Raw genomic sequence first — 13,129 nt, forward strand, 5'->3', positions numbered from 1 at the left:
TTGGCCCACCTCGCCAAAACAAAAGAAAAAAAAAAAGAGGCTAAATTTTCAAGGCGTGGCATTTTCTGAGCAACCAGCCGGTTTTGGTTATCGATTCCCCTCCGAGAGGCCCAACAGACATCTCGCAGCAGGGGGCGACAGCTCGGTTCGACCAGCAATCAACACCTGGCCGGGGGGGGGGGTCGAAATTCGGTACTGCCGTTTTTGAGGTGGCGACACTGCCTGAACAGTGATTTTACCGCCAGGCGGTAATCGCCCGCCTCAAACATCCAACTTCAGTTTTTCCCAAAGACGAGAGAGCAGCGCTAAAAGTGACGTTGCACACTGTTCCTCGGGCGCCAGCAGAACGGGAGCTCAGGAGGCCGACCGGGTAGGCTGCCGGCATGTGATTTGAAACAAAACTGAGAGAAAAAAAAAAGTTTCCGAAAACTTTCCTGACTCACCCACCCACCCACACGTCCCCACTGGTGCCATTAATTGTTGTCATTCTCAGGTCGGAGCCCAGGAGAGGTGAGAGTTCGGGGCCCAGGAGAGGTGAGAGTTCGGGGCCCAGGAAAGGCGAGGCCCAGGGGCAGCACGGGCCAGCCCACACTGCGATATGTGCGCGCACTATGCCCGTGCAGCAGAGCAGGTCTCCAGTTAGTCTTGGGTAATCCTTGCCACTGGACCAAGACCTAGCTCTGTCAAGCCCCGTGTGGTGGCTGGTGTGCAACGGTCACCCCACGTACAGGCATCTTCCACCCTTCAGGATGTAGGTCGGGACCTGGAATATTAGGTCCTTCATTGAAATACCTGCAAACCCATCCCTTTTTGGCGTGGAAGCAAGTCATCCTCGTTTTGAGGGACTGCCTATGATGATGATGATGATGATACTACACAAATCCTAAAAATATTAAAGATGACAACTTACCTTGATTGCTGGACGATCCCGCCCCAGGGATCCCCGATGTGCCGACAGCTATTCCCAGTTGGTACGAGCGCTCGCCGGTGAAGCCAGCGAACCTACCAAATATCGCAGCCGTGGCACCATGTTCGGGGGGGGGGTTGCACGCTTGATGACGTCACCACGTGGGTCTTAGCGCAGCTCCCACCGCCCAACCAAATTTCTCCGGAGATCGGGAATCTGCTCCCCGCCGACGGTAAGCCCTTGGCTGCCCGGTAGCAACCTCGCCCCCCCCCCCCTCAGACGGGCGGCACTACCAACCGAATTTCGACCCCTTTAGACCAATAGAATTTGCGATGCCATGAACGGTTCAATCACTAACCGGAAAAAAAGGCCGAGCTTGAACAAACCTGAGAGACTGGCGAAGCGGCTCTCACTACTGCACTGGACTCTGGCTTCAGAGGATCAAAGTCCAAGTCCAATAGGCTTCCTTCATCCTGCAGAGGCCCAGGAGCCTCAAACTAAGCAGGAGCGCCGTGTATGGCAGTGGGGAAGGGAACAAAAAAAAGAGAGAGAAAGCAGTTTACTCATTTGCCACACAAGTCATATCATGAAGTGTTGAGCAGCTGAATATGAAACAACGCACATGTATGCTTTACAACGGTGGATAGGAACATAGAATTCGACCCCTCGAGCCTGCACCACCATTCAATAAGATCATGGCTGATCATTCAGCCCCCTTGTACCCCTTATATCTGCTTTCTCTCCATACCCCTTGATCCCTTTAGCCGTAAGGGCCATGTCGAACTCCCTCTTGAATATAACCAATGAACTAGCATCAACAACTCTCTGCGGCAGGGAATGCCACAGGTTAACAACACTCTGAGTGAAGAAGTTTCTCCTTATTTCAGTCCTAAATGGCTTACCCCTTATCCTTAGACTGTGTTCCCTGGTTCTGGACTTCCCCAACATCGGGAACATTCTTCCAGCATCTAACCTGTCCAGTCCCGTCAGAATTTTATATGTTTCTTTGAGATCCCCTCTCATCCTTCTAAACTCCAGTGAATACAGGCCCAGTCGATCCAGTCTCTCCTCATATGTCAGTCCTGCCATCCCGGGAATCAGTCTGGTGAACCTTCGCTGCACTTCAATAGCGAGAACGTCCTTCCTCAGATTAGGAGACCAAAACTGAACACAATATTCCAGGTGAGGCCTCACCAAGGCCCTGTAGAACTGCAGTAAGACCTCCCTGCTCCTATACTCAAATCCCCTAGCTATTAAGGCCAACATACCATTTGCCTTCTTCACCGCCTGCTGTACATGCATGCCAACTTTCAGTGACTGATGTACCATGACACCCAGGTCTCATTGCACTTCCCCTTTTCCTAATCTGCCACCATTCAGATAATATTCTGCCTTTGTGTTTTTGCCACCAAAGTGGATAATCTCACATTTATCCACATTATACTGCATCTGCCATGCATTTGCCCACTCACCTAACCTGTCCAAGTCACCCTGCAGCCTCTTAGCATCCTCCTCACAACTCACACTGCCACCCAGTTTAGTGTCATCCGCAAACTTGGAGATATTACATTAATGATTTAGATGAAGAAATTGAGTGTATGTTGTAAATAGTTGGGGTCCCAGCACTGAACCCTGCCGCACCCCACTAGTCACTGCCTGCCATTCTGAAAAGGACCAGTTTATCCCGACTCTCTGCTTCCTGTCTGCCAACCAGTTCTCTATCCACGTCAGTACATTACCGCCAATACCACGTGCTTTAATTTTGCACACCAATCTCTTGTGTGGGACCTTGCCAAAAGCCTTTTGAAAGTCCAAATACACTTCATCCATTGGTTCTCCCTTGTCCACTCTACTCGTTAGGAAAAGGAGGTGAGGTAGCGTTACTGGTTAAAGAGGAAATTAATGCAATAGTAAGGAAGGACATTAGCTTGGATGATGTGCAATCTGTATGGGTGGAGCTGCGGAATGCAAAAAAGGCAGAAAACGCTAGTGGGAGTTGTGTACAGACCACCACACAGTAGTAGTGAGGTTGGGGACAGCATCAAACAAGAAATAAGGGATGTGTGCAATAAAGGTACAGCAGTTATCATGCGCCACTTTAATCTACATATTGATTGGGCTAACCAAACTGGTAGCAATACGATGGAGGAGGATTTCCTGGAATGTATTAGGGATGGTTTTCCAGACCAATATGTCGAGGAACCAACTAGAGCAATGGTGCAGCAGGGAGGGATTCAAATTCCTGGGGCATTGGAACCGGTTCTGGGGGAGGTGGGACCAGTACAATCCGGACGGTCTGCACCTGGGCAGAATCGGAACCAATGTCCTCGGGGGAGTGTTTGCTAGTGCTGTTGGGGAGGAGTTAAACTAATATGGCAGGGGGATGGGAACCAATGCAGGGAGATAGAGGGAAACAAAAAGGAGGCAAAAACAAAAGACAGAAAGGAGATGAGGAAAAGTGGAGGGCAGAGAAACCCAAGGCAAAGAACAAAAAGGGCCATTGTACAGCAAAATTCTAAAAGGACAGAGGGTGTTAAAAAAACAAGCCGAAAGGCTTTGTGTCTTAATGCAAGGAGTATCCGCAATAAGGTGGATGAATTAACTGTGCAAATAGATGTTAACAAATATGATGTGATTGGGATTACGGAGACGTGGCTCCAGGATGATCAGGGCTGGGAACTCAACATCCAGGGGTATTCAACATTCAGGAAGGATAGAATAAAAGGAAAAGGAGGTGGGGTAGCATTGCTGGTTAAGGAGGAGATTAAGGCAATAGTTAGGAAGGACATTAGCTTGGATGATGTGGAATCTATATGGGTAGAGCTGCAGAACACCAAAGGGCAAAAAACGTTAGTGGGAGTTGTGTACAGACCTCCAAACAGTAGTAGTGATGTTGGGGAGGGCATCAAACATGAAATTAGGGGTGCGTGCAATAAAGGTGCAGCAGTTATAATGGGTGACTTTAATATGCACATAGATTGGGCTAGCCAAACTGGAAGCAATACGGTGGAGGAGGATTTTCTGGAGTGCATAAGGGATGGTTTTTTAGACCAATATGTCGAGGAACCAACTAGGGGGGAGGCCATCTTAGACTGGGTGTTATGTAATGAGAGAGGATTAATTAGCAATCTCGTTGTGCGAGGCCCCTTGGGGAAGAGTGACCATAATATGGTGGAATTCTGCATTGGGATGGAGAATGAAACAGTTAATTCAGAGACCATGGTCCAGAACTTAAAGAAGGGTAACTTTGAAGGTATGAGGCGTGAATTGGCTGGGATGGATTGGCAAATGATACTTAAGGCGTTGACTGTGGATGGGCAATGGCAGACATTTACAGACCGCATGGATGAACTACAACAATTGTACATTCCTGTCTGGCATAAAAATAAAAAAGGGAAGGTGGCTCAACCGTGGCTATCAAGGGAAATCAGGGATAGTATTAAAGCCAAGGAAGTGGCATACAAATTGGCCAGAAATAGCAGCGAACCTGGGGACTGGGAGAAATTTAGAACTCAGCAGAGGAGGACAAAGGGTTTGATTAGGGCAGGGAAAATGGAGTATGAGAAGAAGCTTGCAGGGAACATTAAGACGGATTGCAAAAGTTTCTATAGATATGTAAAGAGAAAAAGGTTAGTAAAGACAAACGTAGGTCCCCTGCAGTCAGAATCAGGGGAAGTCATAACGGGGAACAAAGAAATGGCGGACCAATTGAACAAGTACTTTGGTTCGGTATTCACGAAGGAGGACACGAACAACCTTCCGGTTATAAAAGGGGTCGGGGGGTCTAGTAAGGAGGAGGAACTGAGGGAAATCCTTATTAGCTGGGAAATTGTGTTGGGGAAATTGATGGGATTGAAGGCCGATAAATCCCCAGGGCCTGATGGACTGCATCCCAGAGTACTTAAGGAGGTGGCCTTGGAAATAGTGGATGCGTTGACAGTCATTTTCCAACATTCTATTGACTCTGGATCAGTTCCTATGGAGTGGAGGGTAGCCAATGTAACCCCACTTTTTAAAAAAGGAGGGAGAGAGAAAACAGGGAATTATAGACCGGTCAGCCTGACATCGGTAGTGGGTAAAATGATGGAATCAATTATTAAGGATGTCATAGCAGTGCATTTGGAAAGAGGTGACATGATAGGTCCAAGTCAGCATGGATTTGTGAAAGGGAAATCATGCTTGACAAATCTTCTGGAATTTTTTCAGGATGTTTCCAGTAGAGTGGATAAGGGAGAACCAGTTGATGTGGTATATTTGGCCTTTCAGAAGGCGTTCGACAAGGTCCCACACAAGAGATTGATGTGCAAAGTTAGAGCACATGGGATTGGGGGTAGTGTACTGACATGGATTGAGAACTGGTTGTCAGACAGGAAGCAAAGAGTAGGAGTAAATGGGTACTTTTCAGAATGGCAGGCAGTGACTAGTGGGGTACCGCAAGGTTCTGTGCTGGGGCCCCAGCTGTTTACACTGTACATTAATGATTTAGATGAGGGGATTAAATGTAGTATCTCCAAATTTGCGGATGACACTAAGTTGGGTGGCAGTGTGAGCTGCGAGGAGGATGCTGTGAGGCTGCAGAGCGACTTGGATAGGTTAGGTGAGTGGGCAAATGCATGGCAGATGAAGTATAATGTGGATAAATGTGAGGTTATCCACTTTGGTGGTAAAAACAAAGAGACAGACTATTATCTGAATGGTGACAGATTAGGTAAAGGGGAGGTGCAAAGAGACCTGGGTGTCATGGTACATCAGTCATTGAAGGTTGGCATGCAGGTGCAGCAGGCGGTTAAGAAAGCAAATGGCATGTTGGCCTTCATAGCAAGGGGATTTGAGTACAGGGGCAGGGAGGTGTTGCTACAGTTGTACAGGGCATTGGTGAGGCCACACCTGGAGTATTGTGTACAGTTTTGGTCTCCTAACCTGAGGAAGGACATTCTTGCTATTGAGGGAGTGCAGCGAAGGTTCACCAGACTGATTACCGGGATGGCGGGACTGACCTATCAAGAAAGACTGGATCAACTGGGCTTGTATTCACTGGAGTTCAGAAGAATGAGAGGGGATCTCATAGAAACATTTAAAATTCTGACGGGGTTAGACAGGTTAGATGCAGGAAGAATGTTCCCAATGTTGGGGAAGTCCAGAACCAGAGGTCACAGTCTAAGGATAAGGGGTAAGCCATTTAGGACCGAGATGCGGAGGAACTTCTTCACCCAGAGAGTGGTGAACCTGTGGAATTCTCTACCACAGAAAGTTGTTGAGGCCAATTCACTAAATATATTCAAAAAGGAGGAGTTAGATGAAGTCCTTACTACTAGGGGGATCAAGGGGCATGGCGAGAAAGCAGGAATGGGGTACTGAAGTTGAATGTTCAGCCATGAACTCATTGAATGGCGGTGCAGGCTAGAAGGGCCGAATGGCCTACTCCTGCACCTATTTTCTATGTTTCTAGAGGGCTGGCCATCCTAGGCTGGGTGATGTGTAATGAGAAAGAACTAATTAGCAATCTTGCTTTGCGAGGCCCCTTGGGGAAGAATGACCATAATATGTTAGAATTCTTTATTAAGATGGAGTGACACAGTTAATTCAGAGACTAGGGTCCTGAACTTAAGGAAAGGTAACTTTGATGGTATGAGACATGAATTGGCTAGAATAGATTGGCAAATGATATTTAAAGTATTGACGGCAGATCGGCAATCGCAAGCATTTAAAGATCACATGGATGAACTTAAACAATTGTACATCCCTGTCCGGAGTAAAAAATAAAACTGGGAAGGTGGCTCAACCGTGGCCAACAAGGGAAATTAAGGATAGTGTTAGATCCAAGGAAGAGGCATATAAATTGGTCAGAAAAAGCAGCAAATCTGAGGACTGGGAGAAATTTAGAATTCAGCAGAGAAGGACAAAGGGTTTAATTAGGAGGGGGAAAATAGAGTATGAGAGGAAGCTTGCTGGGAACATAAAGACTGACTGCAAAAGCTTCTACAGATATGTGAAGAGAAAAAGATTAGTGAAGACAAATGTAGGTCCTTTGCAGTCAGATTAAGGTGAATTTATAATGGGGAATAAAGAAATGGCAGACTAGTTGAACAAATAGTTTGGTTCTGTCCTTCCGAAGGAAGACACAAATAACCTTCCGGAAGTACTAGGGGACCGAGGGTCCAGTGAGAAGGAGGAGCTGAAGGATATCCTTATTAGGCGTGAAATTGTGTTAGGGAAATTGATGGGATTGAAGGCCAATAAATCCCCGGGGCCTGATAGTCTGCATCCCAGAGTACTTAAGGAAGTGGCCCTAGAAATAGTGGATGCATCGGTGATCATTTTCCACAGTCTATCGACTCTGGATCAGTTCCTATGGGCTGGAGGGTAGCTAATGTAACACCACTTTTATAAAAAAAAAAGAGGGAGAGAGAAAACGGGTAAACACAGACCGGTTAGCCTGACATCAGTAGTGGGAAAAATGTTAGAATCAATTATTAAAGATGAAATAGCAACGCATTTGGAAAACAGTGACAGGATAGGTCCAAGTCAGCATGGATTTATGAAAGGGAAATCATGCTTGACAATTCTTCTAGAATATTTTGAGGATGTATCTAGTAGAGTAGACAAGGGGGAAACCAGTGGATGTGGTGTATTTGGACTTTCAAAAGGCCTTTGACAAGGTCCTACACAAGAGATTGGTGTGCAAAATTATACTGACGTGGATAGAGAACTGGTTGGCAGACAGGAAGCAGATAGTCGGGATAAACGGGTCCTTTTCAGAATGGCAGGCAGTGACTAGTGGGGGTGCTGCAGGGCTCAGTGCTGGAATCCCAGCTATTTACAATATACATTAATGATTTAGATAAAGGAATTGAGTGTAATATCTCCAAGTTTGCAGATGACACTAAACTGGGTGGCGGTGTGAGCTGTGAGGAGGATGCTAAGAGGCTGCAGGGTGACTTGGACAGGTTAGGCGAGTGGGCTAATACATGGCAGATGCAGTATAATGTGGATAAATGTGAGGTTATCCACTTTGGTGGCAAAATCACAGAGGCAGAATATTATCTGAATGGCAGCAGATTAGGAAAAGGGGAGGTGCAGCAAGACCTGGGTGTCATGGTACATCAGTCACTGAAAGTTGGCATGCAGGTACAGCAGGCGGTGAAGAATGGCTTCATAGCTCTGGGATTTGAGTATAGGAGCAGGGATGTCTTACTGCAGTTGTACAGGGCCATTGGTGAGGCCTCACTTGGAATATTGTGTTCAGTTTTGGTCTCCTAATCTGAGGACAGTCATTCTTGCTACTGAGGGAGTGCAGCGAAGGTTCACCAGACTGATTCCCGGGATGACAGGACTGACATATGAGGATAGACTGGATCAACTGGGTCTGTATTCACTGGAGTTTAGAAGGATGAGAGGGGATCTCAGAAGCATATAAAATTCTGACGAGACTGGACAGGTTAGATGCTGGAAGAACGTTCCCGATGTTGGGGCAGGCCAGAACCAGTAGACACAGTCTAAGGATAAGAGGTAAGTCATTTAGGACTGAGATGAGGAGAAACTTCTTCACTCAGAGTTGTTAACCTGTGGAATTCCCTACCGCAGAGTTGTTGATGCCAGTTCAAGAGGGAGTTAGATATGGCCCCTACGGCTAAAGGGATCAAGGGGTATGGAGAGAAAGCAGGAAAGCGGTACTAAGGTGAATGATTAGTCATGATTTTTTTGAATGGTGGTGCAGGCCCGAAGGGCCGAATGGCCTACTCCTGCACCTATTTTCTATGTTTCTGTCTATCCTTCCTGAATGTTGAATACCACTGGATGTTGAGTTCCCAGCCTTGGTCATCCTGGAGCCATGTCTCCGTGATGCCAATTATATCATATTCATTAATTGCTGCTTGTGCAGTTAATTCATCCACCTTATTACGAATACTCCTCGCATTGAGGCACAGAGCCTTCAGGGGTGTCTTTTTCACACACCTTGCCCCTGTAGAATTTTGCTGTAATGTGGCCCTTTTTGATTTTTGCCTTGGGTTTCTCTGCCCTCCACTTTTACTTTTCTTCTTTCTATCTTTTGCTTCTGCCCCCATTCTATTTCCCTGTCTTCCTGCATAGGTTCCCATCCCCCTGCCATATTAGTTTAACCCTTCCCCAACAGCACTAGCAAACACTCCCCCTAGGACATTGGTTCCGGTCCTTCCCAGATGCAGACCGTCCCATTTGTACTGGTCTCACTTCCCCTAGAACTGGTTCCAATGTCCCAGGAATTTGAATCCCTCCCTTTTGCACCACTCTTCAAGCCACGTGTTCATCTGAGCTATCCTGCGATCCCTGCTCTGACTAGCACGTGGCACTGGTAGCAATCCTGAGGTCCTACTTTTTAATTTAACTCCTAGCTCCCTAAATTCAGTTTGTAGGACCTCATCCCGTTTTTTACCTAAATCGTTGGCACCTATATGCACCATGACAACTGGCTGTTCACTCTCCCCCTCCAAAATGTCCTGCAGCCACTCAGACATTCTTGACCCTTGCACCAGTGAGGCAACATACCATCCTCGATTGCAGCTGCAGAAACGTCTATCTATTCCCTTTACAATAGAATCCCCTACCACTATAGCTCTCCCATTCTTTTTCCTGCCCTTTTGTGCAGCAGAGCCACCCACGGTGCCATGAACTTGGTTACTGCTGCCCTCCCCTGATGAGTCATCCCCTCCAACAGTACCCAAAGCGGTGTATCTGTTTTGCAGGGGGACGACCGCAGGGACCTCTGCACTACCTTCCTTCCACTGCTCTTCCTGTTGGTCACCCATTCCCTATCTGGCTGTGTAACCTTTATTTGCGGTTATGACTAACTCACTAAACGTGCTATTCACGGCATCCTCCAGAGTGAAACCACCCGCAGCTCCAATGCCGCAATGAAATAGGATTGTACCGGAGGATAGAAACAATGATCTTCAACCAATGCAGCTTTGAGGAACTCGGTCCCAATTAAAGCGGACAACACACTAAGTCACTTATTTACCGATTGTAATTTTGCCTTGATCTGCACACGCAATCCTGATTAATGACATCCCCTGTCTCTGCCCTTGCCTTAGCCCATCCGCTGCCAAACCCCTCATCCATGCTTTTATTGACTATTCCAACGCACTCCTGGCTGGCCTCCCGCATTCTACTCTGGCCTCCCACATTCTACTCTGCAGCCTTCAGGTGCAGTGAATGGGACAACATCCCATTTCAATTTTAGCTTTGTGCCTTTGTCAAGAGGCAGAGAGAAAAACAGAAAATGGAGAACAGATCCTGCCAATTCGGCCGGGGGGGGGGGGCGCGGCGCACACACACATCAAATGCAGTCGTCACCTTGGACCATTCTTGTGCATTGGCGATCGAGCAAGACTGGCACGAGTTTGACATTTGCACTTCCCTGGTCTTCGGAGCGGGCAGCAGGGAGGAGGAGAGAATAGGGTAGATGAAACTTCACTTGGGATATTCAGAACTTTCATTTAGTGCACTGGGGTGACTCGTTAGGACTAAACAAATTCCATCTGGTCAAGTTAAAGGGTACTGACTAGATCAGAGCAACGGGGCAGAGAAGGGACAGGCGGCATACAATCCATTTATAGTAACTGTGTGGACATCCTGTTCATTGACTGTGTCAAGGGGCAAGATACAGCTGTTTGTGAATCAGCTAGTTGAGGCAGTTCAGAGAAGGTTCACTCAGTTGATTCCAGAGATGAGGGGGTTGATTTATGAGGAAAGGTTGAGTAGGTTGGGCCTCTACTCATTGGAATTCAGAAGAATGAGGGGTGGTCTTATTGAAAGTTATCAGATAATGAGGGGGTTTAACAAGGTGGATGCAGAGAGGATATTTCCACTCATAGGGGAAACTAGGGGGCATAGTCTCAGAACAAGGGGCTGCCCATTTAAAACGAAGAGGAGGAGGAATTCCTTCTCTCAGAAGATTGTAAATCTATGGAATTTGCTGCCCCAGAGAGCTGTGGAGGTTGGGTCATTGAATATATTTAAGGCGGAGATACAGATTTTTGTGCAACAAGGGAATAAAGGGTTATGGGGAGCGGTCAGGGAAGTGGAGCGGAGTCCATGATCAGATCAGCCATGATCTTATTGAATGGCGGAGCATGCTCGAGGGGCCAAATGGCGTACTCCTATTTCTTATATTCTTATTACTCAAATCGTATTGAACTAATGAATTAGATGGCAGCTAAATAGATCCATAGCAAAAAAAAAAAACAGTTCAATAGAGCCCTTGGAACATTTAACAGAGCAATCGTACTTGTTTAAAAAGCAGAGTGAACAGGTGTGACTACACCCTATTGCAGGACTGGCTTATTTGGATTCATTTAATATATCGGCACGGTAACGGGGGCTGCACTGGGCAGAATCAGTAGTTCTGGTGCGAGAGCGCTGCACTCCTGTTCAAATCTGCATCCGTGCCAAAGTCCCATCCTTAAAATGGGCCTAGTTTGCCAGCTTCTCCTCCTCCTCAGCATTTGCTCTTCCTCATTAGGCTGCTGGGTGAAGAACTTCTTCACAACCACCTGGGAAGAGGTAGAATATCATGCAGGATTACTGGCAACTGGGCAAGAGTTGCCCCCCCCCCCCTCCCCGCCCGCGATGGAGCAGTACCCCCGGTTACCATGGAGAGAAGCCTGGGGATCCAGACCATTAGGCCCAGAGGAAGGTCGCTCGGGCAACAGAGAAAATAAAATCCACACACAGGCATCTTCCACCCTTCAACATGCAGTTCAGGACCTGGAATATTAGGTCCTTCATTGAAACACCTGTGAACTCATCCCTTTTTGCCGGGGAAGCAAGTTAACCTCGATACGAGGGACAGCCTATGATGATGAGAGAAAATAAAACTAGAGTGCAGGTGCTGGAACTCTCCTTCACAAAAAGAGAGCCTCTCTTCCCTCTACCTCCCCCTCCTAGGGCAGAAGAAAGACTATAATTAAAAGGAACAGATGAAGCTGAGGGAAAACATAAGAAATAGGAACAGGAGTAGGCCATTTGGCCCCTCGAGCCTGCTCCGCCATTTAATAAGATCAGGGCAGATCCAATCATGGACTCAGCTCCACTTCCCTGCCCACTCCCTATAACCCGTTACTCTCTTATCGCTCAAAAATCTGTCTATCTCCGCCTTGTATATATATTCAATGATTCAGACTCCACAGCTCTCTGGGGCAGAGAATTCCATAGATTTACAGCCCTCAGAGACCTTATTTGAGGTGTATAAAATTATGAGGAGCCTAGATAGAGTGGATAGGAGGGACCTATTTCTTAGAGGGGTCAACAACCAGGGGGCATAGATTTAAAGTACTTAGTAAGAGGTTTAGAATAGATTTGAGGGGAAATGTCTTCATTCAGAGGGTGGTGGGGGTCTGGAACTCACTGCCTGAAAGGGTAGAAGCAGAAACCCTCACCACATTTAAAAAGTACTTGGATGTGCACTTGAAGTGCCGTAACCTACAGGGCTATGGACCAAGAGCTGGAAAGTGGGATTAGACTGGATAGCTCTTTGTCGGCCGGCGCGGACACGATGGGCCGAAATGGACTCCTTCCGCGCTGTAAATTTCTATGCTTCTATGATAATGTGTACACACATTTTTACTGAAGTGGACACTCATGGACACTGGATAAGTGCCGGCACTGGAGAATCTCCAAGCTCCAAGTAACTCTCTCTCAAGCCACCATCAAGTTACCGTTCTTGATTGTCACTGGTCATCAATTCCTTTCCTGTAGCCATCAGGAGATGGCAGCCCAGGTCTTGTAGACTCGCTGGCATCAGGCTTCTGCGCCTCCCCCTAGATGGTCTATTAATAGTGAATCTGACAGGTGTTCTTCAAAAAAAAACCCAGATCAAATTTCCATCTAGCGCTCCATTCAGTAGTTCCCACCAGAAACCATCAGGAAGACCGAGCATTTTAATTTACCACTTCCTGCCCAAGAGTTGACCTTTGTCATTTAAAAAAAAAAGAGGTGGGGAGACCAATTATAAATCAACAATTTAAGGACAATAGGGTTGGTGGTCACTGTGCAAATCTTAGCAAAACATTCACCCTCTCCATCACCGATGGCACCATCACCTCCAAGTTCCTCTCCAAGTCACGCAAATATATCTTGGAAATATATCGGCCGCTCCCTCAGTCAAATTCTAGGAACTCCCTCCTTATCAGCATTGTGTTTGTCTTTTAACTGCCCTCTGAAATGGCCTAACCAAACACTCAG

The 13,129-nt window shown here is 47.0% G+C and overlaps 1 protein-coding gene across 1 annotated transcript in view; it reads right to left on the bottom strand.

Moving 5' to 3' along the window:
- LOC139253683 (myc box-dependent-interacting protein 1-like) overlaps positions 1 to 13,129 on the bottom strand; it is a 236,543-nt gene that overhangs the window by 59,325 nt on the left and 164,089 nt on the right. The window contains exon 12 of the mRNA XM_070873516.1: positions 1,294 to 1,404. Coding sequence (XP_070729617.1) covers positions 1,294 to 1,404 — 111 coding nt within the window. The remainder of the gene's footprint in view (positions 1 to 1,293; positions 1,405 to 13,129) is intronic.

Source organism: Pristiophorus japonicus, chromosome 3, assembly GCF_044704955.1.
Source record: "Pristiophorus japonicus isolate sPriJap1 chromosome 3, sPriJap1.hap1, whole genome shotgun sequence".
NCBI classification, from domain to species: domain Eukaryota; kingdom Metazoa; phylum Chordata; class Chondrichthyes; family Pristiophoridae; genus Pristiophorus; species Pristiophorus japonicus.